At 47.7% G+C, this 21,194-nt stretch overlaps 1 protein-coding gene across 7 annotated transcripts in view; it reads left to right on the top strand.

The window, feature by feature from the left end:
* Nucleotides 1–21,194, top strand: part of NFIA (nuclear factor I A) — a 435,311-nt gene that overhangs the window by 293,098 nt on the left and 121,019 nt on the right. For all 7 annotated transcript variants that reach the window (XM_051999550.1, XM_051999555.1, XM_051999553.1 and 4 more), the window contains exons 4-5: nucleotides 853–927; nucleotides 17,160–17,277. In XM_051999550.1, the coding sequence (XP_051855510.1) occupies nucleotides 853–927; nucleotides 17,160–17,277 (193 nt within the window). The remainder of the gene's footprint in view (nucleotides 1–852; nucleotides 928–17,159; nucleotides 17,278–21,194) is intronic.

Here is a 21,194-nt window from a genome sequence, read left to right as displayed (position 1 = left end):
ACCGTATTCCTCGGGTGTGAGAGAGAGATAGAATCCCAGTACTTTTAGATCAGATCCCATTTTGAGTTTGCAATTCAGCATCTCACACATTCTCTTGCCATTCAAAACCTTTTTTTATCTTATTCCTAACATGAAGTGAGATAACAGATATGCTATAGGAAATTAGGAAACTCAAGATCTAGAGCAGATACAGTAAAATATATGTATGTATGTATGTGTGTGTGTGTGTGTGTGTGTGTGTGTGTGTGTGTGTATTTGGAATAATTTATTTAACAAAAATGATCAAGAAGCTAGTTGCTACTGAAAAAACAATAGTTAGTAGGGTGTATATGAGAGGAAAGAAGAAAAACAACGACATGGACTTTAAAGCTTATTTCTTGTATTTTTTCCAGCAACTGCTGTTTTCTGCTCTCCCCCTTTCTCCCCTGTCCCCAGCCTCTGAGAATGGAGCACATCCTCAAGGCTTGTTTCATTGAATGAATGGGTAGATAATCTCGATCAGATGTTTCTTTAGAGAATCCTGTTTAAAACGATTATAAAACTGCACTGTCCCCCCACCCCGACATACGATGCTTTCGCTCTCATTGTTGAGTCACCAGAGGTCACCCAAGGTAACCATTTCTTGAAATGGGCCTTTGTTTCCAGCTTCCTGTCGAATTTCTTTCCCGTTGCCGCGGGGTCGTGTTCACTCACCGGACACGTAACCACAAGGCATCCTCTGTGCCTTTTTCTGGCCGAGCCCCCCAGAAACGACAATTCAGACCGAGTGGGAAACGAGGTTTGCGCCGTCCAAAAGCGACGTGGAGAGTTGGGGTTCCGGGGCTAACGCTTTCTTTTCTGTTTTTTCCCCAGGACACTTGGGCTTCCAAGACAGTTTTGTCACTTCGGGGGTTTTCAGTGTGACTGAGCTAGTCAGAGTGTCTCAGAGTAAGTATCTTTTCCCCTCATTTCATCCCCCCGGCTGCCGGCTTGGGACTAGTTCGTTGCCTGTACCCCCAGGGGTCCTCCAAACTCGGCCGAATTCACCGGAGATAGTTGGGAAGAACGCTGTCTCATGACAGCCTAGAATTTAAATCAGGAAAAGTTAAATGCTATATTGATGGGAGTCCTGGGGAAAGAACTGAAATCCTAATTAGAGAGGCTGTATGGCACGTTGAATGACAGCTAATGATAACAGCTAGCATGTACATATTACAAAGTGCTTTACAAATATTCCCTCATTTTTTCCTGGGAGAACAGCCCTGGGAGGTTCAATCTGTTTTACTCCTGAGGAAACTGAGGCAGACCAAGGGTAGTGGGACTGACAGTGTCTTCCTGAGTCCACGGGCAGCGCTCTGGACACTGCCCCTCCCTGGTCACTGTTCCTCCCTGATGCTGTGTCTGCTGGTCACTTACCCATTCCCTCTTAGCCTCAGTCTGCTCATCTGTAACCAAATACGGCTGGAGGACCCGAGCTGGCAGCTCTCTCCAGTCCTTGAGTTGGCTTTGTGGAAAAGATTTGGTTCTGACCTTTAAGGAATGCTAATGGCCACAGTGTGAATGCCCTCGCGCTCCAAGGTTGTCACCGGCTCCCAGGGCGAGCCCCTGCCACCCCCTACCCCTTTCATGCAAAGGAGCATCTGTTGGATGTCTGCCGCGTGGTACGGTCCAGACAGCCTGAGTGTGAGGTGGGACACCCCCTTTCAGCCAGCCCTTGTATGTATGTGTATACACACACACATACATATATGTAATATACATATATACCCATATATAATATATATACATATGTATGCATATATATAATGTAATCCTATACACACACACATATATATACAAATATAATATGTATAACATATACATTTTATATATAGGATTTAAATATTGGATTACAAAAATAATCCTAATGCCTGGTATACAGAAAGTGCTTAATAAATGTGTGATGTTTAACTCAGGGATTGCTTCCAGTTGAATGAATAACTATACAGTTTGGATCAGGGAATCCCCAAAACCTCAGAGTTGAAAAGGAACTCCAGCCCAACCCAAAGCTGTCAAGGGTTTACAATCCTGGGGATGGAGCAGGAGGGAGGAGGTCTGATTTGGGAGACCTCAAGTTGTTGGGACTTCCTTCCTTCACCTCCCTCATGAAAAGTGAATAAATACGTGTATAGTTTGTCAGTCCCACTCCTGGGCAGGGGAGAGGGAGATACAGAAGCCCTTCTTGGTCAGCATTGAGAACTACAATTCAGACCTTGGTCTGGGTTCCTTATCTAGGATCCCAGGAATATGCCCTTGGTTGCATTTTTTACAAAATAGAATAAAGGAATAACTAGAAACGGTCGTGTTACCCTCCCAGGTACTGGCTGATTTTCAGGGTCTATGCCAAGGGACCTGGGTAATTCACTTGACGTCCGAGGACTTGGAGTCCTGTCTCAGCCATTGATAATGTAGTTGCTTTGGGCAAAAAGCTTTGTCTTATGTTTCCTCATCTGCAAAATGCAGGGGCTGCCCTTGGTGGCCTGGACTGTGTGAATGTACTACCCCGCAAAAAAGGGAAGACCTCTCTTGTTCACGTGTTTATTTTCCAGCTGAACATAGAGTTCCCGTCTCAGCTTCGGGGGCTGCAGACGGGACCCAGACACTCGGGTCTGCCGAGAAGTCCGGCACCATCCTTGGTCCTTCCCGCTCCAATATCCAGGACCAAGATGGCGGCTCTGTGGGGCCTGGAGGATCAGGGAAGGCAGAGCACAGGTAGCCAAGCAGGGAGGATACAGCTGGGTTGGACAGTGGTCCAGGGAGCCGGGGGCAGCAGGGGAAGGTGGCTCTTAACGTCTTCTGCTGGAGCGTTAGGAGCCAGGTCGAGACTAAAGTCACGACAGGACCACGGCTCCAGAGCCAGGAGGTCCAACTCCCCCATTCAGCAAATGAGGAAACTGAGCCCCTGAGCCGGGGAGCTGTGCCCACCGTCACCCCACTTTGCAGAGGAGACAGGCAGCGAGCCGTGAAGGAAGGGCAATCCTACTTGTCTGCCTCCAGTCCCTCATCTTCACGTTTAGAAAGGGAAGTGATTTGGCTTAAAGCACCCAAGCAGTAAGGCTTGAACTTGGGTTCTTTTCCTCCAAAATTCAGTTTTATGCTGCTTTTTTTGTCTCCCTCCCCCTCCCCCCCAGGTCTTGCTACCATAGCCTGCCTTTAAAACTAAAACAAACTCCCAAGGCTGCTCAGTCTCAAGCCTAATTAATGGAGAAAACTGACAAAATAGAAGGAGTTTGGTGATTGTTTCAGTTTAGTTTGGGTTTTTTGGGAGGAGTGAGTTGGGTGGTCTGCCTGGATTTCAGGAATGAAGAATAGAGAATCTGAGGGGACCCTGAGGATGTCCCCAAGGTCAAGAGAAAGGGAAAGGGGCCCAGGTTGGTGGGGGCATCTCCTGGAGTGCAATTATGGGAGGGAAGGCAGGGCCCAAAGCCCCCCGCTCCCATTGGTTCTCTGAGGGAGGACTCCCCGCATCGAGCTCCCAGGTCCATTGGAATACTGGAGTGAGCTCGGGACAGCTCTTCTGGCTTAGTTGAGTTGGTTCTGAGGCCCCGGAGTCGGAGCTTTGAGTTGCATTATATTTGGTTTTACATCCTACCGGCCACCCAGGACTCAGCCAGACCCCGCTTCTCCCCGATTATAACTGAGAATAACAAGCGCTGCATTGGCTCAGCCCTGGTCTTGGGCTGGGCCTTCTGCTGTTCCCAGGGGCTCCCGCCCCTCCCATCCAGGGCCCATTAAGCCCAGGGCATCCAGGGATTTTCAAGAGCACCCTTTAGCTTGTACAAATGCCAGTCCCTCGGGGCACCTTCCAGAAAGCTTCCACTTAAGGAGGCTTCCATTACTGGGGCAGAGGCCGGAAACCCACTCCAAGAACCTAAGATCCAGCACCTGAGAGGAGCTCCCTGGGGAGCGCTGCAGTGATCATGCTCCCCGCTTGGATGCCTCCGGCCTGGGTAGCCCCCTCCCACAGACCATCCCTCTCTCTCACCCTCTGGGATGGTCCAAAGAACCACCCAGGAGACCGGAGGCCTTCTGACGGCATGGGGAGTCTAGGGAAGTTCTAGCCAAGGAGACTCCTCCCCAGAGGGGGCCAGCACTTTCTCTGCAGCGTTGCCTTGGGGCACGACTTGGGGTCCAGTCAGCCAGTCAACAAATCTTTGTCCAATCTCATTGGTGAACATTTAGTAAGTATCCGCTGCCATGTCCCAGGCACTGCGCTGAGCAGTGAGGAAACAATCAAAAAACACTCTTAGTATGAGCCAGTTACTCTTTCCTGGAAAAGCTGGGGCTGCAGCAGAAGGCAAAATCACCCCTGTTCTCCCAGTGTGTCTTAGTGTGGGGCAACCAGCATGCGATGGCTAGCTATGTACAAAGTTAAGTGACTCACAGCCTGCGTCTCCCAGGCCTGATAGGAAGGAAGGAAGGAAGGAAGGAAGGAAGGAAGGAAGGAAGGAAGGAAGGAAGGAAGGAAGGAAGGAAGCAAGGAAGAAAGGAAGGAAGGAAGGAAGGAAGAAAGGAAAGAAGGAAGGAAAGAAGGAAAGAAGGAAGGAAGGAAGGAAGGAATGAAGGAAGGAAGGAAGGAAGAAAGGAAGGAAGGAAGGAAGGAAGGAAGGAAGGAAGGAAGGAAGGAAGGAAGGAAGGAAGGAGAGAGGGAGAGACAAAAGAAGGAAGAAGGGAAGGAGGGTTTTACACTGTTCCAAGGCCACATGGCTATTGAACAGGGGAACTGGAATTTGAATGCCTCATTCCCACCCATATTCCACCACCTCTCTGAGGAGAGTCAGAGGATGTGCTTCCTCCTTGTCCTCCCTCCATCTCACTCATAGCTGGTAACCGAGAACTCTGCAATTTTTCATTGGTTCTTTCCCCCCTCGATTTTATGGGGATCCTTGTGCCTCTGGGAGGTTTTATATTCATATTAGTCATTCCTTTTAGAGACCCTTAAGATTCCAAAGCATTTTCCTTTGCCACAAGTCGATGCATTAGATAAGTGACGGCTGAGATGGAAACTGCCGCTGCCCTCAGCGAGCTCATGTTCCAATGGGGAGCTCACATGGGGGCAGACAGTACATTTAAGATATTTAGAACATGAATAGGAAGTAATCTGTAGGCAGGCCCTAGCATGGGGAAAGGGAGGAGATGGAAAAAAAAAAGGGGGGAGTGGAGAACAGTAATTAGACTCCAGCTGTTTGCCCACCCAATGAGGGAGGACTGGTAGTTGAAAGTTATGAACGAAGGAGACTTGAGCTTGATAGCAGAAATAACTTCCTTAAAATGACTCCATTGTTGATCCCTTGAGGCCAGAAGACTTTCCTTTTGGCCTGCTCACTAACTGTGACTGTGCGGTCATTTTTCAGTTGTAGATGCCTCTTCACAGAGATTCTGGAGCGTTTGCCATTTCCTTCTCCAGCTCACTTGACAGATAAGGAAACTGAGGTGGAGGGCGGCACTAACTCAGGGTGACACACCTAGTAAGTTTCTGAGGCCCAGATTTAAACCAGGAAGACGAGTCTTAAGATAAAAACGATCCAGAAATGGGTGAATCTGCCTCTGGCAGTAGTCAGTTCTAACTCCTCAATGGTGTTCTGCAAGGAGACACGGTAATTATTTTCTAGCTACGTTCAGTCCATCAGCCAATCAAGAAAGCACCTACTGTGTGCCGTTACTAGGCTATATTCTGGGAATTTAAAATCGCAGTCTGAAACAACCCCCTTCTCAAGGAGAATTCCAGAGGAATTATGGTTCTGGTTCCGGTTGGACTCAAAGGTCCCTTCCAATGCTCCGGTTACAGGGCCTCCTCCAGCTCCCCTCCTATTTAGCACAGCACTTAAGGTCCTGGGGATTTGTCCCCTCCTGGGACATCTCCCGGATTCCAGGGGGCCTGGAGCATTAACTCGGTGAGCATTTGAATTGGATATTATCGTTATTTGCCTTGCCTCCATTTCCAGGGCAAAATCTGTTTTCAGCTCTTCTCCTATTTCTCCTAATTGGCCCCCTGCTCTTTCAATATTCCCTCATTAGGAAGCCCTGGAGAGAAACTCTGCAAAGTTGGTTCTGTTTAATAGGGTACCCTAAAAGGCGGGGGTGGCAGGGAGGCTCGGGGAGAGCCGCTGGCTCTAATACGTTAATCTGAGGTGACCGGGGCAGCCTGGAGGGTCCCTCACTGCCTGGGGGACTGACTCAGCGCTCCCTGGACTGGGTCACCATCAGCCCCGACCCCCTGGTTGGCAAAGGTCAGGAGCTGATCTCAGAAGAAAGAGGGGAAAACCCCCAACTACTCCTGGCTTCCTCTCCCTGTGAAGTGCTCTTTGTAAGGTTTAGATGTTGTTGCCTCTGGAATTCTGGGAGCGATCCATCACTTAGTCAATCAACACTCGATTTCCCCGAGTAACTATATGGTTAATGCTGGCAAGGGAAACTTCAGTGTTGCAGAAGCTTCAGTGGGAGGCAGAAAGGACAGGAAGCTTGAGATTGGGTAATAGAAATGGCCATCACTCAGCCAGCAGTTAGGAAGGGCTGCCCCTCGTCCTGGGACCGCGCTGGGGAGTGTGGTTGTTCAGTTCGGCTCTTGGTGACCCCACGTGGGATTTTCTTGGCAGAGAAGCCGGACGGTTTGTCATTTCCTTCTCCAGCTCATTTTACAGTTGAGGAAACTGAGGCAAATAAGGTGAAATGACCTGCCAGGATCACACAGCTAGAAAGTGTCTGAGTTCAGAGTTGAACTCATGTTCCCCTCTCCAAGCTCAGTGCTCTGTGCACCTTCGTCACCCAGCTGCAGGGCCAGAGAGCTGTAGATTAAACAGAGCCGCCCTCAAAAATCTTGTGTTTTATTGGAGAATCAATTTGTCTACAAATGCATAATAATATGAAGAAGGCGGGAGGGGAGTCAGGAAAGGCACCCGTGTTACTGTGACACTAGAGAGCTGCCTTGGGGGCAGGAAACATGGGTAAAATCCCTCCCGGCGGTGTGACCCCCGCACTTGGACCCTCAGGTCTCCGCTCCCTCTCCCAGCAGAGCTGCAGAGGGTGTTGGACTTGCCTCCAAGGTCATTGTGTCTACGTCTGCTGTCACTTGTCCCTGGGTTACACAGCCCATGGGGATTAAGGGCACACAGAGAAAACCTGAGTTCCAACCCGAGACTTCCAGGTCTCCAAAGCAGCCCCCTTTGCCCTGCACCATATTATGTTCAAGCCAAAGAAGCATCTTCTGCGTGTCATAGAATCCCTCAAGTTATTTTTGCATATTATCATGAGCAGAGACAGGAGCCATCTGTTGAGAAATTCTCTTACCCAATGGTGCATTCTCAGAGACTTCTCCAGGAGGCCCTCTTGGATTGGTCCGTTTTTCTTTCATTGGCCACAATCAAGTTTCTCCTTAGAAGCTTGCTTACTGATGCAGGGAGATCAATCAACCCATCCTTCTGTCCGCCCACCTTTCCATCCGCCCACCTCTCCATCCACCCCTCTGCCCATCTCTCCCTCCCTCCCGCCCCCTCCCTCTCTCCCTCCTCCCTCCTCTCTCCCTCCTCCCTCTCTCCCTCTCTCCCTCCCTCCCTCCCTCCCTCTCTCCCTCCCTCTCTCCCTCCCTCCTTTCCTCTCTCCCTCCCTCCCTCCCTCTCTCCCTCCCTCTCTCTCCCTCCCTCCTTTCCTCCCTCCCTTCCTCCCTCTCTCCCTCCCTCCTTTCCTCTCTCCCTCCCTCCCTCCCTCCCTTTCTCCCTCCCTCCCTCTCTCCCTCCCTCCCTCTCTCCTCCCTCCCTCTCTCCCTCCCTCCTTTCCTCCCTCCCTTCCTCCCTCTCTCCCTCCCTCCTTTCCTCTCTCCCTCCCTCCCTCCCTCCTTTCTCCCTCCCTCCCTCTCTCCCTCCCTCCCTCTCTCCCTCTCTCCCTCCCTTCCTCTCTCTCTCCCTCTCTCCCTCTCTCTCTCCCTCTCTCTCTCCTCCCTCCTTTCTCCCTCCCTCCTTCTCTCTCTCCCTCCCTCCCTCCCTCCCTCCTTTCCTCTCTCCCTCTCTCCCTCCCTCCCTCCCTCCCTCCCTCTCTCCCTCCCTCCCTCCCTCCTTTCCTCCCTCCCTCCCTCCCTCCCTCTCCCTCCCTCCTTTCCTCTCTCTCTCCTCTCTCCCTCCCTCCTTTCCTCTCTTCCTCCCTCCCTCCCGCCCTTCCTCTCTCCCTCCCTCCCTCCCTCTCTCCCTCCCTCCCTCCCTCTCTCTCCCTCCCTCCCTCCCTCCTCCCTCCCTCCTTTCCTCTCTCCCTCCCTCCCTCCCTCCCTCCCTCCTTTCCTCTCTCCCTCTCTCCCTCCCTCCCTCCCTCCTTTCCTCCTCCCTCCCTCCTCTCTCCCTCCCTCCTTTCCTCTCTCCCTCCCTCCCTCCCTCCCTCTCTCCCTCCCTCCTTTCCTCTCTCCCTCCCTCCCTCCCTCCCTCTCTCCCTCCCTTCCTCTCTCCCTTCCTCTCTTCCTCTCTCCCTTCCTCCCTCTCTCCCTCCCTCCTTTCCTCTCTCCCTCCCTCCCTCCCTCCCTCTCTCCCTCCCTCCCTCTCTCCCTTCCTCTCTTCCTCTCTCCCTCCCTCCCTCTCTCCCTCCCTCCTTTCCTCTCTCCCTCCCTCCCTCCCGCCCCCTCCCTCTCTCCCTCCCTCCCTCTCTCCCTCCCTCCTTTCCTCTCTCCCTTCCTCCCTCCCTCTCTCCCTCCATTTTTCCCTTTCCCCCTTAGCCAGCTGTGCCCCGAGTGTGGGCGCCTGTCCATGGCTGTGAGGCTGTCAGCGCGCCCTCCCGTCCTCTGAACAATTCCCGCCCCTGCCCCCTTCCTTCGGAAGTGCTGACTCGCGCTTTAAGCCTCGGGCGCTTTGCTGGGAGCCGGCGGGAGCCGGCGGGAACCGGCGCGCGCACACAGACGCCATTGTGGCTCCGCGGCCAGACTTGGGCTTCCCTGCCCGGGCTTTCTCGGCCTCGGAAGCTGCAAGGGTTAAGCAAACTCCGGGCTGGGGATGACTTCAGGGCCCTGGAATCTGCCCAGAGCCGGCCCCGGGGCCAGCTGTGGTTCTCCGGGTGTGAAAGGGCCCTCCCGGTGACCCGGCTTGGGCCGGGTTCCTCCGCCTTGGGCCGGGTTCCTCCGCCTTGGGCCGGGTTCCTCCGCCTTCCCGCAGACTCTATTAGCGCCCCGGGTCCGGCCTCCCAGAATGCCGCAGGGCTCCCGAGCTCGTCCATGGGACGCGGCGGTGACTGCCTCCATCTCCAGCCTGGCATGAGGGGGCATGCTCCCTGCTCCTGCTGGGCCCCGGCCCGAGCAGCGGCCGCCGCCATGGCCCCTGGGGTTTAACCAGCTCCCCGCCAGGCCCTTCCGGGGCCGCAGAGAGCTGGGGGCGGCTGCCTCCGGCTGCCCGCCTCCTCCCTTCCGCCCGTGGCCACATCAAGGCCGTTTGCAGCGCGGTAGTGAACGGAGGCGTGTGGTCACGGACAAGGCCCGGAAGTAAAGCTGGGGGCTGGCGCTTGGGCCCAGGGGAAGCCCCGAGACCGGCGCTGTGGGCCCCAGACCCGGGGCTTCCTCCAGAGCCAGCTCTCCTGCCCCCCAGGGAAGCTTTTCCTGAACCCCCGAGTTGTTAGTGCAACAATTCCTTCTCCCCCTCAAGAAACGTGACTTTTCTTTTTGTGAAAGCTTTCATAGGGTCTCACAGATAGGGCCCCTCCCAGTGTCCCAAAGGAAAGTCTTTCTGCCCCTCAGACCGCAGGGTGTTAGGGATTTCCGGTTGGATCAGGGGTCAGCAGGCCTTTGTTTATTGCCCCTTACTAGGAGCCAGTGTGAAATGCGGAGTCAAAGAAAAAGCAAAATCACAACCTGCCCTCAAGGAGCTTACATGTAACTGGCTGGAAACGGAAATGGAGGGAACCTGGGACGTCCTCCATGTGGCTCTGGTTCTGAAAAGGGGACGCTGGGCTCACCCAGGCTGGGGCGAGGGGCAGAGTGGATGGACAAGGTCATCAGGCCCCCAAATCAGTTTTCTAATCCAGTTTGATTCAGTTCAACAAAGATGCACCTACTGTGTGCTAATCCAGGGGCAAACATCACTGAGGACCTTTCCTTAAGGAGCTTCTAATTCCCAGGATTGATTTAGATCCAGAAAAGATTTTAAGGAACACCAAGTCCAGCGCTCTCCCTTTATAGATGATTACCCAAAGAAAGGGGGATTGTCAAGTTCATCCAGATAGCACGCAGCTGAATCGAGCTTCCAGCCATGAGCCTCTGTCTCCACATTCAGCAATCTTTTCATTCCACCATGTTGCAGGGTCAGATTTTCGGCCATGACCTGGACTTTTTCTAAACATGTATTTATTACTTATACATGTTTATAGATACCCATAAATAAGAGGTACATAGAAATATGTGTTATATGCAGAGAAAAGAAATATGTTTGATAAAACAGATTTTCATTCATTTTTCCTCTCAAGGAAGATCTATGCATGTGTATACAATATGTTTGTATATATACATTCGCCCGTGTGTGGATGGTCTCTCCACTCCAAACTTTTTATTTTCTCTGCAAGAGGGGTCCGTCGGTTCTCTCATTAAGTGATGCCCTAGGAACGGGAAGACCGCCCTGCAGAAATGGCCATTTTAAAAAATTGTCCCCATTTCTTAGCCAGCACTGATGATGGCCACGGACCCTTTGGACTTCAGCTTGAGAGCGGGAGGGGAAGAAGATTATAATAAAAAAGAGATTGCCAGCAAGGACCAAACCGTCGCTGTGACCTTGCTTTTTGTCTGCTGTTCCACAATTCAATGGCAGTCCACTTCAGCCCTGCTCTCGATCAATATCCTATTAAAGCTGCACAAAAAAAGTCTCCATAAACTTCGCGGTTAGCCATGTTTATAAATGGAACTCAGCATAATGAGATGGTCAATAGCAGACTGTACCAGTCAGTGCAAAATGAGCATCCCCCATTTTCTGTCGGGAGGGTTGCGGTGCAGAGAACAGAGGGGACAACATGGAGGAGACAGGCGGAGGCGGGCTCGGAGGAACAGTCGGCCTTCTTGCCAGTTCCAGAAACTCCAGTGGGGATTTTTTCCCTTCTCCCCCCACCCGCTCCAATCCCAAAATCACCAAAGTTTATCTGCTTGACATAATTTTCCAAACCCTTGTTCAATTCCTCTCGCCTCAAATCCATATTTTCATAGTTTTAATCAACTCTCAAAGGAAAATAAAGATGGAATCATACGTAGAGCCATAGTCTCAGGAAGAAAAATATATCGCTCTGACTGGCCTAATGTAGTGGGTTTCCTGTGCTATAATTCAATCAATTTCCAAAATAAATATTAAAATTGAGTTAGTGCAGAGGGATTTGGGGGGTTAATTTTTCTCGTATTTTTCTTTACATTTTGGAGGGTGAGTCAGGGACAGACTGGCAGAAGTCGAGATGTCCATCAGCTTCTATTGATCCCAAAGCACAAGTCACAGGGTGGGTGGCCAGTGTGGACATTTCCTTTCCTAAGCCCTCAGCCCCAGGGGAGAGCAAGAGCCCCAAGGGGCTCCCTCTGCCTTTGGCCATTTACGCCCTCGGCGAAGGGACCGAGATGTGTCCCTTCCACAGGCTGCTTGGGGGGGGGTCTAGACCACCCTGGGAGGCGAAATTGGAGCTCCCGCCAGAGGAGTCCCTTCACTTACACCGCCATCCATCACAGGAGCTGTCAGCGGAGGGCACGTTCCCTCCCACTAAGCACTTTGCCCTCCCCTTCCCCCCCACCCCACTTCCCGGGGAGAGCCGCTGGCCAGGTGGCCCCACGACAGGGCCCGCTCCAAGGTCAAGAGTCAGACTCTCTTCTCATTTCAATTGCCGACTCTGCAGGATTCACCAATTATTGAACATCCTCATGCTCTGGGCTCCAAGCTGGGATGGCCGAGATCCCCCCCCCTTGAGCATTTTGTGAGGAGGGGGCTCATCTGCTGCTACCATAGGACATTAGTGTGCTCAGAAGGGCTGTTGTATTAAGTGCAGCAATGATGCAGGGGAGAGAATGGAGCCTCCTCACTGGAGTGAAGATAACAAAAGATTAAATAAAGATTGAAAAATGAAGATAAATAAAATGAATTAAAAGATTAAATAAATGAAGATAAATTTAAAAAAAATAAAAAGGCAGATATGGCCTTTTCCCTTTCCCTTTCCTTAAATTACCAGGAAATAAAAATACATTTTTCAGAATATGTTTTGGATATTCTGATGCAACGGTACAAAGAGTGAACCGGAGTCAGAAATCCAGTTTGTTTTGTCCAGCACTTATTATGCACTGTGCTAGACTCTGGATATACAGACAAAAAGCAGCAGTAGCTGTCCTTAAAGAATATATAGTCTGTTGGTGGGATTCACACACAGAAGTCAATCATTTGGGGAAGGGGGAATCTAGAAATGCTTCATGGAGGAGGAACTACTTGAGATGAACTTTGAAAATAGCTAAAGATTCCAAGATAGGAGAGGGAGTCGGATTATCAAAGCCCTGAGGTGGAAATATGGATTCAAGGAAAAGCAAGTTGATGTTTTGTCTGGAGCACCGACCCTGTGATGAACAGTGATGTTAAGCTTGGAAAAGTCGCCCAGAGCCTTCATACAGTCGCTGTAATCCGCAAGCTGAGGAGCAGTAGGGAGCCAGTGGAGACTCTTGAGCATCAGAGTGACACTATCAAACTTTGCTATAGTGATTGGCAGCTCTGTGGATAGGAAGAGACAGACTTGAGACAGGGAAACCAATAAGGGGTTACAGTAGTCCAGGGAAAAGTGCTCAAGTCCTCAATTAGGGTGGTGGCTGTGGGTGAGTGGAAACTTGTGGGAGAGAGAGACTATGAAAGTAGACATGGCACCTGATGGGACACTGATGGCTAATGCTCAGCATGCTCTCAGTGAATTCTGGGTAAGGGGATCATATGACAGAGCCCCTTTTCTGGTTTATATAGCATATAAATTAAGAGAGAAAACAGCCTTTGGATCAAACCTTAATCTGACATCCATGAACTTTTATTTTAGAATTTTAGTCTTTGTATTTCCATGAAATTAATTTTGTTTTTATTCAGTGGGTTTTATTTTGCATATTTAAAAACATAATTCTAAGGGAATAAGGCTTCATCAGAATTGCCAAGGGGTCTGTTATTTTTTTAAAAAAAGATTAAAAACTATTGAATTGTAGCATGAAGGCTAACTATACTAGGTTAACCCAATTTTTAGACTATGAAGACTTATTGTACCGAGTTAACTCAATCTCTGCATCAGATTAACCAATCTCTGGAGCATGAAGGCTAATTATAACGAGTTAACCCAATCTCTTCACCATGAAAGCTAACTATCCTAGGTGAACCCAATCCCTGGACCGTGAAGACTAATCATACCAAGTTAACACAATCTCTGAACCAGATTAACCCAATTTCTGCACCAAGTTTAACCCAATCTTTGGAGCATGGAACCTAACTATCCCAGGTACCGCTTCATCCCTCTGGGTCCCCACTTAGGACTCTGAGATGGTGTAAGCCCTCTATTGCAGGCTGAAAATCAAAAGCCAAGCAGCCCAAGCCTTGGTTTTGGTGAGCCCGCATTATTTAATCAGTCAGTCAGTTAGTTAACAGGCAGTCAGTCATGAAGGGTCTGCCAAGAAGCACCAGAACTCTAAATCCAAGTGGTGGATGGATCCTCCCCTAACTGAGCTTACTTTCGTTGGAGGAATAAAATATTGAAATATGAAATAGTCCTAGTAGAAGGAAGATGAAGTATCAGGGGACCTAGGACCTGACTCCTGTTTCACCTCTTGAGCAAATGATTGAGATCTTCCTGAGTGTCCATTTCCTCATTTGTATAAATGAGGAATTTCCAAATAAGTGGAAGCTCAAGGGGTGCACAGGTAGTGTGTGTGTTTCTTCACTGCTCAGAACCAGATAAATGCACTTTTCCTTTTTCTGGGCAGAGTAGCACAGGGGGAAGACCATCATATTTGGAGTCTGAGGACTTGGGTGTAAGGAAGAGATCAGCTGCCTGAGGCCTGAGTTCCCTTGTTTGTAAAATATTGGGGGCTAAACGAGTTGGCTTTAGGCCTGTATCTATGCTCCTATTATCTCACAATTCTGGTGGCCCCTTTGGGGTCCTGGGCTCGGTTTCCTCAGTTGTAAAATGGGCACTGTATGACCTCTCCCTCTAGATCGTGAGCTTTCAGTCTCTTTTTTCTGGGCCCTTCCAGCTCTTGCTCATCAAGTAGCCAAGACCATCCATCTGAGAAGATCTGGGATGTCCTTGTCCCTCCCTAGTGCTCTTTGCTGCCTTTCTTTATGTGTTTGTCTTGGAGAATGTTAGTTGGATTAAGGGGGTGGGAGCTCTTTTTGAAGTCTGGGCCCACAGAGAAGATCAGGGCAGAAGAGACAGGGGTGGCTTCTCTGTCCAGAAGCTTTGGGCAAGGAGGATCCAGAAGGCTCTGGAGTAGCCAGCACCCACCAATATTGGCATGATTGATTTCCATTCAAGGCTGGCTGACCGCAGCATGGTCATTTCTCCCCTCCAGGATCTGCAAGGAGTCTGGGTTACGGCAGCCCCATCCCCAGGACCCCTCCCCAATCTTTCATAAAAATTCATCAGTTTTACAGCCTCATGGAGCGGCTGTCAGGAAAGTCCGGAAGGAAACACAGATCGATCAAATGAGTTAATTTGACTATCCTGCTCTCCTTCCCTCAATCCCTCTCTTAGAGGAAGTACATTATGGAAAAGGGAAGGAACAGAAGAATTGCATTTTCTTGCCCTAAATTACCTCCTGACTTAATTTCTTTTCCCAGTGAATTCCTGACTTGATCAAGTGTCCATAGCCCATGTGTCTTTCTGCTGGACTTGTGGGTAAAATGGTGAATGGGTTCTGGGGCAGGTTCTCTCGTCTGCAGCAGCATCACAGACTTACTTATGAAATCTCAGCTACAAATGTGTCGGGCTTCTGCCACAGGCTTCTGATTTGGGGGTTTTCTTCTTCCCATCAGTCCAATCTCTCAGTGTGCGTTCCTAAAGGCTTATAATTCCAAAAAGCAGCTAGAAGGCACCACAGCACAGAGTGCTGCTTCTGGAGTCAGGAAGTTCTGAGTTCAAATGGTGTAACTTTACCTCTATTTGCCTCAGTTTCCAATAGTAGCACCTATCTCCCAGAGTTGTTGTGAAGATCAAATGAGATAATAATTATAAATATAAATAGTTATATATATATATATATATATATATATATATATATGTATATATATACATATATATAAAACATTTATAAACAATTATTGGAGCTTAGGATAGTGTCTTGTATATAATAAGTACTTAATAATTACTAATTATCATTATTATTAGTCGGTGTCATTGGATCCGGCAAGCCCTCTCTTTCCACTACCACCCCTGGCAGAAAACTCTTCTTGGCTCACCCTCCTCCCCTCTCCAATTGTTTTGACAAAATTTCAAGTAAAGGCAACATGAAGTGAGTCCTAAAATTGGGAAAATAGGCTCAAATTCTGTCTCTAATTTGTATCAATGTAAACATGGGCAAGTCACTTTATTAGTTCCTCTAGAGAATGGGATGATAAAATTGGATGAATTATTCTCAGTTCTTTTGGAAATAGGCTTTGTAAGCTATAAAAAAAAATGTAAAATTGTGGATTGGTTAATTAACTAATTGGTTCATTGGTTTAGTATTAGGGAGTAAGTTCAGAGTTGAGATGTGCTTCAGGTGCTGAAGCTCCAAAATCCACTCTTCTTTCTTTTATGATTCAATCTGGCTACTGGTTATTGAACTTCAGGTATTGGCTCAGCTCTCTACCAGGTACTTTGGTAAGAAACAGGAAGTTCCTGCTCAAAGGCTGGAAACACACTGGTCTTAGAGGCAAGATTCCTCACTCTGAATCCATGCTTCATTTGTACTTCCTTGGGCAGGGGGCAAATTCTCACCTCCCAAAATGGAGATAATAATTTATACAAGCTACTCCACAGATTTATAGATAATAGAGCTCTTCATTTTATAACTTAGGAAGCTGAGGCCGAGATTTGCCGTGAGGAAAACATTTTGGAAACCTCAAAGTGCCATAGAAAAGATGATTACTTCTTAATTGCTGTAATACCAATTGGATCCCTTATATTCCTGGTATTTATCTATCTTAGTTATGCTAGCCATTGGCAAGAGTGGGACGGTTATTGTTCCCTTATTCCAAACTCTTCGTGACCCCATTTGGGGGTTTCCTTGGAGTGGTTTGCCATTTCCTTCTCCAGCTTATTTTACAAATGAAGAAACTGAGGCAAACAGGATGAAGTGACTTGCCTAAGGTCTCATAGCTAGGAAGTGTCTGTGGCCGCATTTGAACTCAGCTCTTTTTGACTCCAGGCCCAACACACTACCCACTGTGCTACCTAACTACCCTGATCCATATACATGTGTGCATTTTACATGTCCATGAACATAGGTACATGTGTGATACATATGTGTGCACATACATGCTTCCCCATACCTGGAGGGCCCTATCCCATAAAACCCTGAGTTCCCAGCTCAGATAGAATGTTCTACCAAAGACCTTCCTTACAAAAAGGAACCTTGACAGAACAGAACAACTTTCTGTGTGTCTTTCACATAGACTTTGCAGTCACTTTTCCCATCCTCTCCTTCTTTGTTCTGCTCGCTCCAGCTGACAGCATTCTGTCCATCCCCCTCCCCCCCCCCCATCGGTCACTTGCTTTCCATCTCCTCAGCCGAGTCTGCGTTGACATGTTTAGGTGGAAGCTCCTCGAGGGCAGGGACAATTCTGCTTTTGTCTCTGTGAGTGACACATGTGACCCTGGTGGGTTGGGCTTCCCGGATTGAATCGAGTCCAGAAGTTCATAAGCAGCCAGGGAACAATATGGGAGACATGTTAGGGTCGTTCCAGGACAGTTGCAGGCCCAGGATGGCTTTCTGAAAGCCATCCGGGAATGCTGGGAACGATAGTTGGAACTGAAAGGAAAGATGGAAAGTTTATGAGGAAAAAGAAAAGCTGGTTCCCCCAAGAAAGTCCTTTTTAGCGTCCTTCCACGTCTCAAGCGCGTGGCCGATTACTTCGGTTATGGTACCCGAGGGCTCGTACTAAATTAGCCCATCACTGTCGATCGTTTCTTCCCAGGATCTAATGGTTTTCTCTTTGTTCTTCCAGCACCGATAGCCGCAGGAACTGGCCCCAATTTCTCTCTCTCCGATCTGGAAAGCTCTTCCTACTATAGCATGAGCCCGGGAGCCATGAGGAGGTCTTTACCCAGTACATCCTCGACCAGGTACGCGGGTCGGGGGCTTGTGTGTGGCTGCTCTTGCTTGTGACGTGGGGCCAGGCTTGGGATTTCATTGGCACCGAGGACTCCCAGTGTGGAAGCTCCCTCCCCTGCCGCTGGTCAGCCAATCACCTGCATGTTCTGGCCTGAGAGCCTGTGAGAGGTGAAGTGCCTGTGGAGACTCATCCGCCCAGTAAGCGTCAAGGGCTGGACCCGCCTCCAGCCCTCCCTGACTCCAGACTGGTCCCTGTCCATTCCATCGTGCTGCCTTCCATCGTCACCATCACCGACATTTTTATTCTTGCATCATGTTTGCTTGCATGTGAGCTACTTCCTGTGGCGATGAGGAGTTTAGGGAGTTTTGTTTTGTGTAAAAACAGCTTAATTTCTCACCCACTCCAGTGGCTCTGTGACTTCCCTGTTGTGGGCAATCCCTCCAACAGGGCAGATCACAGCCCATTCCTGCCTGCCCGTTCTGTGCCTCCTTGTTCGAGAACCACTTTTGTTTTAACTCAGTGTCTCTCGAGTGCCTACTGTGTGCTCAGGACTGAAGGTGGGGGGAATCGCAGGAAATGTGAGCCGTTATCCCCCATCCCAAAAGGAGAGAGCCACAGTAATCACTGAAGCCTTCGGTGTTGTGCTCTGGGGTTTGGGAATGCTTGGCAGACCCGCTCTCATTCTAGCCTCACAACAGCCCTGTGAGGTGGGTGCTATGGGAACCATCCTCCCCATTTGGTGGCTGAGGAAATGGAGGCGTAGGGAGCCCCAAAACCTGCCCGGAGGCACTCAGATAATGTCAGGTGAGGGCTGAGAAAGGGCAAAGTCACGGACTCCAGGTAGAAATGCTGCAGGAGCAAATGGATGAGCAGGAGTCTCCCTTAGGCCAGGAGTACCCAAAGTCGGGGAGGCTCTATCCAGGCCCAGAGGAGGGGTAAAGTTTAAAGAGAAGATGGCTTGGGAGATACTTCCAACCAGGAGAACAGCTGGAACCAAAGCAAGAAAGTGGAAGTGAGCAGAGAAGGATTAAATAGAAATGTCTTGGAAATTGAGAGAGATAGTTTAGCAACAAGGGGTCAAATAGTGAATCACAGCATCTGAGGCCTTAATTAAAGAAATAATGTGAATCACTATGTTAGTGAGGGTCACCAGGACACAATTAAACTCAAGTGCCTTTAGCATGGACCTCGTAGAATCATGGTGAGGAGGGGATCCAGAATTCTGTGCAAGCGCTTCTCCTGTTCTGGCTGGAACTAAAAAGCTGAAAGCCTTCCAGAATAAGCCTAATGGTGGACTGCTTTGTCTGTCTTTGCTAGACCGAGGTTGATCACCAGATTGATTTCTGGGTAATACATTTCTTTAGCCATGGTCATCCAGTAAAAGGAAAGAGAGTGGACAGAAGGTAGAATGGAAAACCCAACCTGACCCGAAACACTAAAAAAGCAGACATAGAAAGAGAGAGAATAAAAATGAGAGGTTTCTGCATCAGGTGAATCTGAAAAAGCAAGAGTTACAATCATTCTGTCAAACAAAACAAAAATAAAATTTCACACTATCAGTTGGAGATAAGAAAACTACATATGTTTAAAGGAGGATTGACAGTGAACCAATTTTATTTCTAAATGTATACTTACTAAGTGTCATAACATCTAAATTCGTAAAGGAAAAGTTAATTGAATTGCAAAAAAGATATAGATGGTAACAGATTAATAGTGAGAGGATTAATTTTCCTTCATGAGATCTGGACAAAGCTATCAGATAGATAAACAAAAGGGAACTAAAACAGAACGGTTGGAGGATTTGGACCCCAGATACCTATAGTGTCTTTTGAAGGGTAATATTAAATGATATATATACTTTTCAACAATGTGTGATACTTTTATAAAAATAGACAATGTGTGAAGCCATGAATTTTGAATATAAAAAATTAAATATTAAAATGCCTTACATGGAAAATAATGTAATAAAAGTAGCAATTCATATAGCGAACACAAATAAAATATTTTAGTCCCACATGGAAATGTAACAAAAACATTTAAAATAACAAATGGAGTAAAGAATAAAGCATAGAACCAATTAATAACTGTAATAATGAGACAAAAAAAACTTCCGGAATGCATGTAAAACAATATTGAGAGGAAAAATTATAGCCCTTGTAACATACATTAACAAAATAGAAAATAGGGAACTAATCAACAGAATATACAATTAAAACATTACAAGCAAACAAAAACCTCCTAACTCCCACATAGAAGAAATCTTGAAAACGAGAGGTGAAATAAATAAATTGAAAACAAAAAAGACTATGGGAAATATTAACAAACCCAATAAGCTTCTAGCCAATCTCAGTAAAAAGAAGATGAAGCAAAATTAAATTAGAACAACTTTTATATGAACATGATCAAATCACAATAGAGAAATAAAAGGAACTATCAGAACATGCTACACATAGTTATATGGTAGGAAAAAACAAATTTTTAAAAAATAAAATATCATCTACAAAAATATCCAAATAAACAGGCCAGCAAATAGAAAACTTAATCCAAACATAGTAATTTAACTAGCTATGTAGGATTTATAAAATGGAGGAGGGGTAGGTAGTTAGAGGTGGATGTGCGCCAGATAGATTTACAGGAGAATTCTATCAAACTTTTAAAGAGCAATAAAATAACAACACTACACAAACTATTTTCAAATATGGAGCAATGCAGTATGCTACCAAACTTGCTTTGTAATGCCTAAAGACTAGGGAAAGGGGAGAGAGAGAGAGAGAGAGAGAGAGAGAGAGAGAGAGAGAGAGAGAGAGAATAAATGAGAATTCAGAGATCTACCAAATTGTAGAGTTTATACTAGTTTGCATTGGGGTAAGAAGGGCCACTACTGCTAAAATCAGAATTCCTAGGAGTATTGAGGTCAGTATGTTGTCTACGGTAGTTTACATCAGAGACAGAGAAATGAGGGAGAACAAACAAAAGAAAGATCTGAAATTCAGTCCTCCTGGAAATGGGGATATTCTATGGAGAACCCCTTCCATTCCCTCCACTGTGAGTCATTCCTAGATCTAAGACTGGAAGGGACCTTAGAGGCCATTTAGTCCAACCTGTTAAATTGACTGATGAGGAAGATCAGAAAAGTAACATAACTTGCTGATGGTCACACACAGAGGTCTAATTTGAATCTGATTCCTCTGATTACATAAAAGTGGATCATTTTTGCATAAACAAAACCAATGCAACTAAAATCAAAAAGAAAACAGTCGGGTGGGAGGCAGGATTTTTGCAGGAAAATAAGTCAAAATCCTTGATAGAGCTCTCATTCCAAGCTATATTGATTGTTTGAGGCACAGAGAGAGATTAAATTTCTTGCCTGAGGTCAGATAGCAAGTCGGCTCAGAGGAAGGTCTTCCCCATCCAAGCCAGGCACTCTATCCACTCTAAGCAACTCTATCTCTAGAATAAACTAACAATAATATTATTTTTTAAATAAACTTGAGCATTGGCTGTGACAACATGTGGAGGAGGTGACGACGCGGAAAGAAATTTGACATCCGTGTGTTTCAGTTCAACAAGCATTTATTAAATATCTGCTCTTTTGGCAGCCGAGATAACAAAACAACAAAAGGTCTCCCAGTTCCTGCCTTTGAATGGGTTTTCCTATAAAACCATATAGAAGTGGTTATATTTATATAAACCCTATAAAATCAGGGCTGAGGTTTCCTCCTTCCAAGACGAGGGGCTCAAGTTTTCCATTCTAAGCTGCCCGATTTGGGGGGAATAGCGACTCACAGGACTGTTTCCCGCACACGAGGTGAATCCTGTTCCTTCCCTTGTCTTTGCATACCTTTTGCCATCCACGAGCCCATATTTTCTTTATTTTTGCCTAATCGATATCCGGGGCCAATATCGGAAGTGAAATTGACAGCCAAG

This window comes from Antechinus flavipes, chromosome 4, assembly GCF_016432865.1.
Source record: "Antechinus flavipes isolate AdamAnt ecotype Samford, QLD, Australia chromosome 4, AdamAnt_v2, whole genome shotgun sequence".
NCBI lineage: Eukaryota > Metazoa > Chordata > Mammalia > Dasyuromorphia > Dasyuridae > Antechinus > Antechinus flavipes.
Note: the sequence above shows the minus strand (reverse complement) of the source record. Positions and strands in the feature narration are given on the sequence as shown.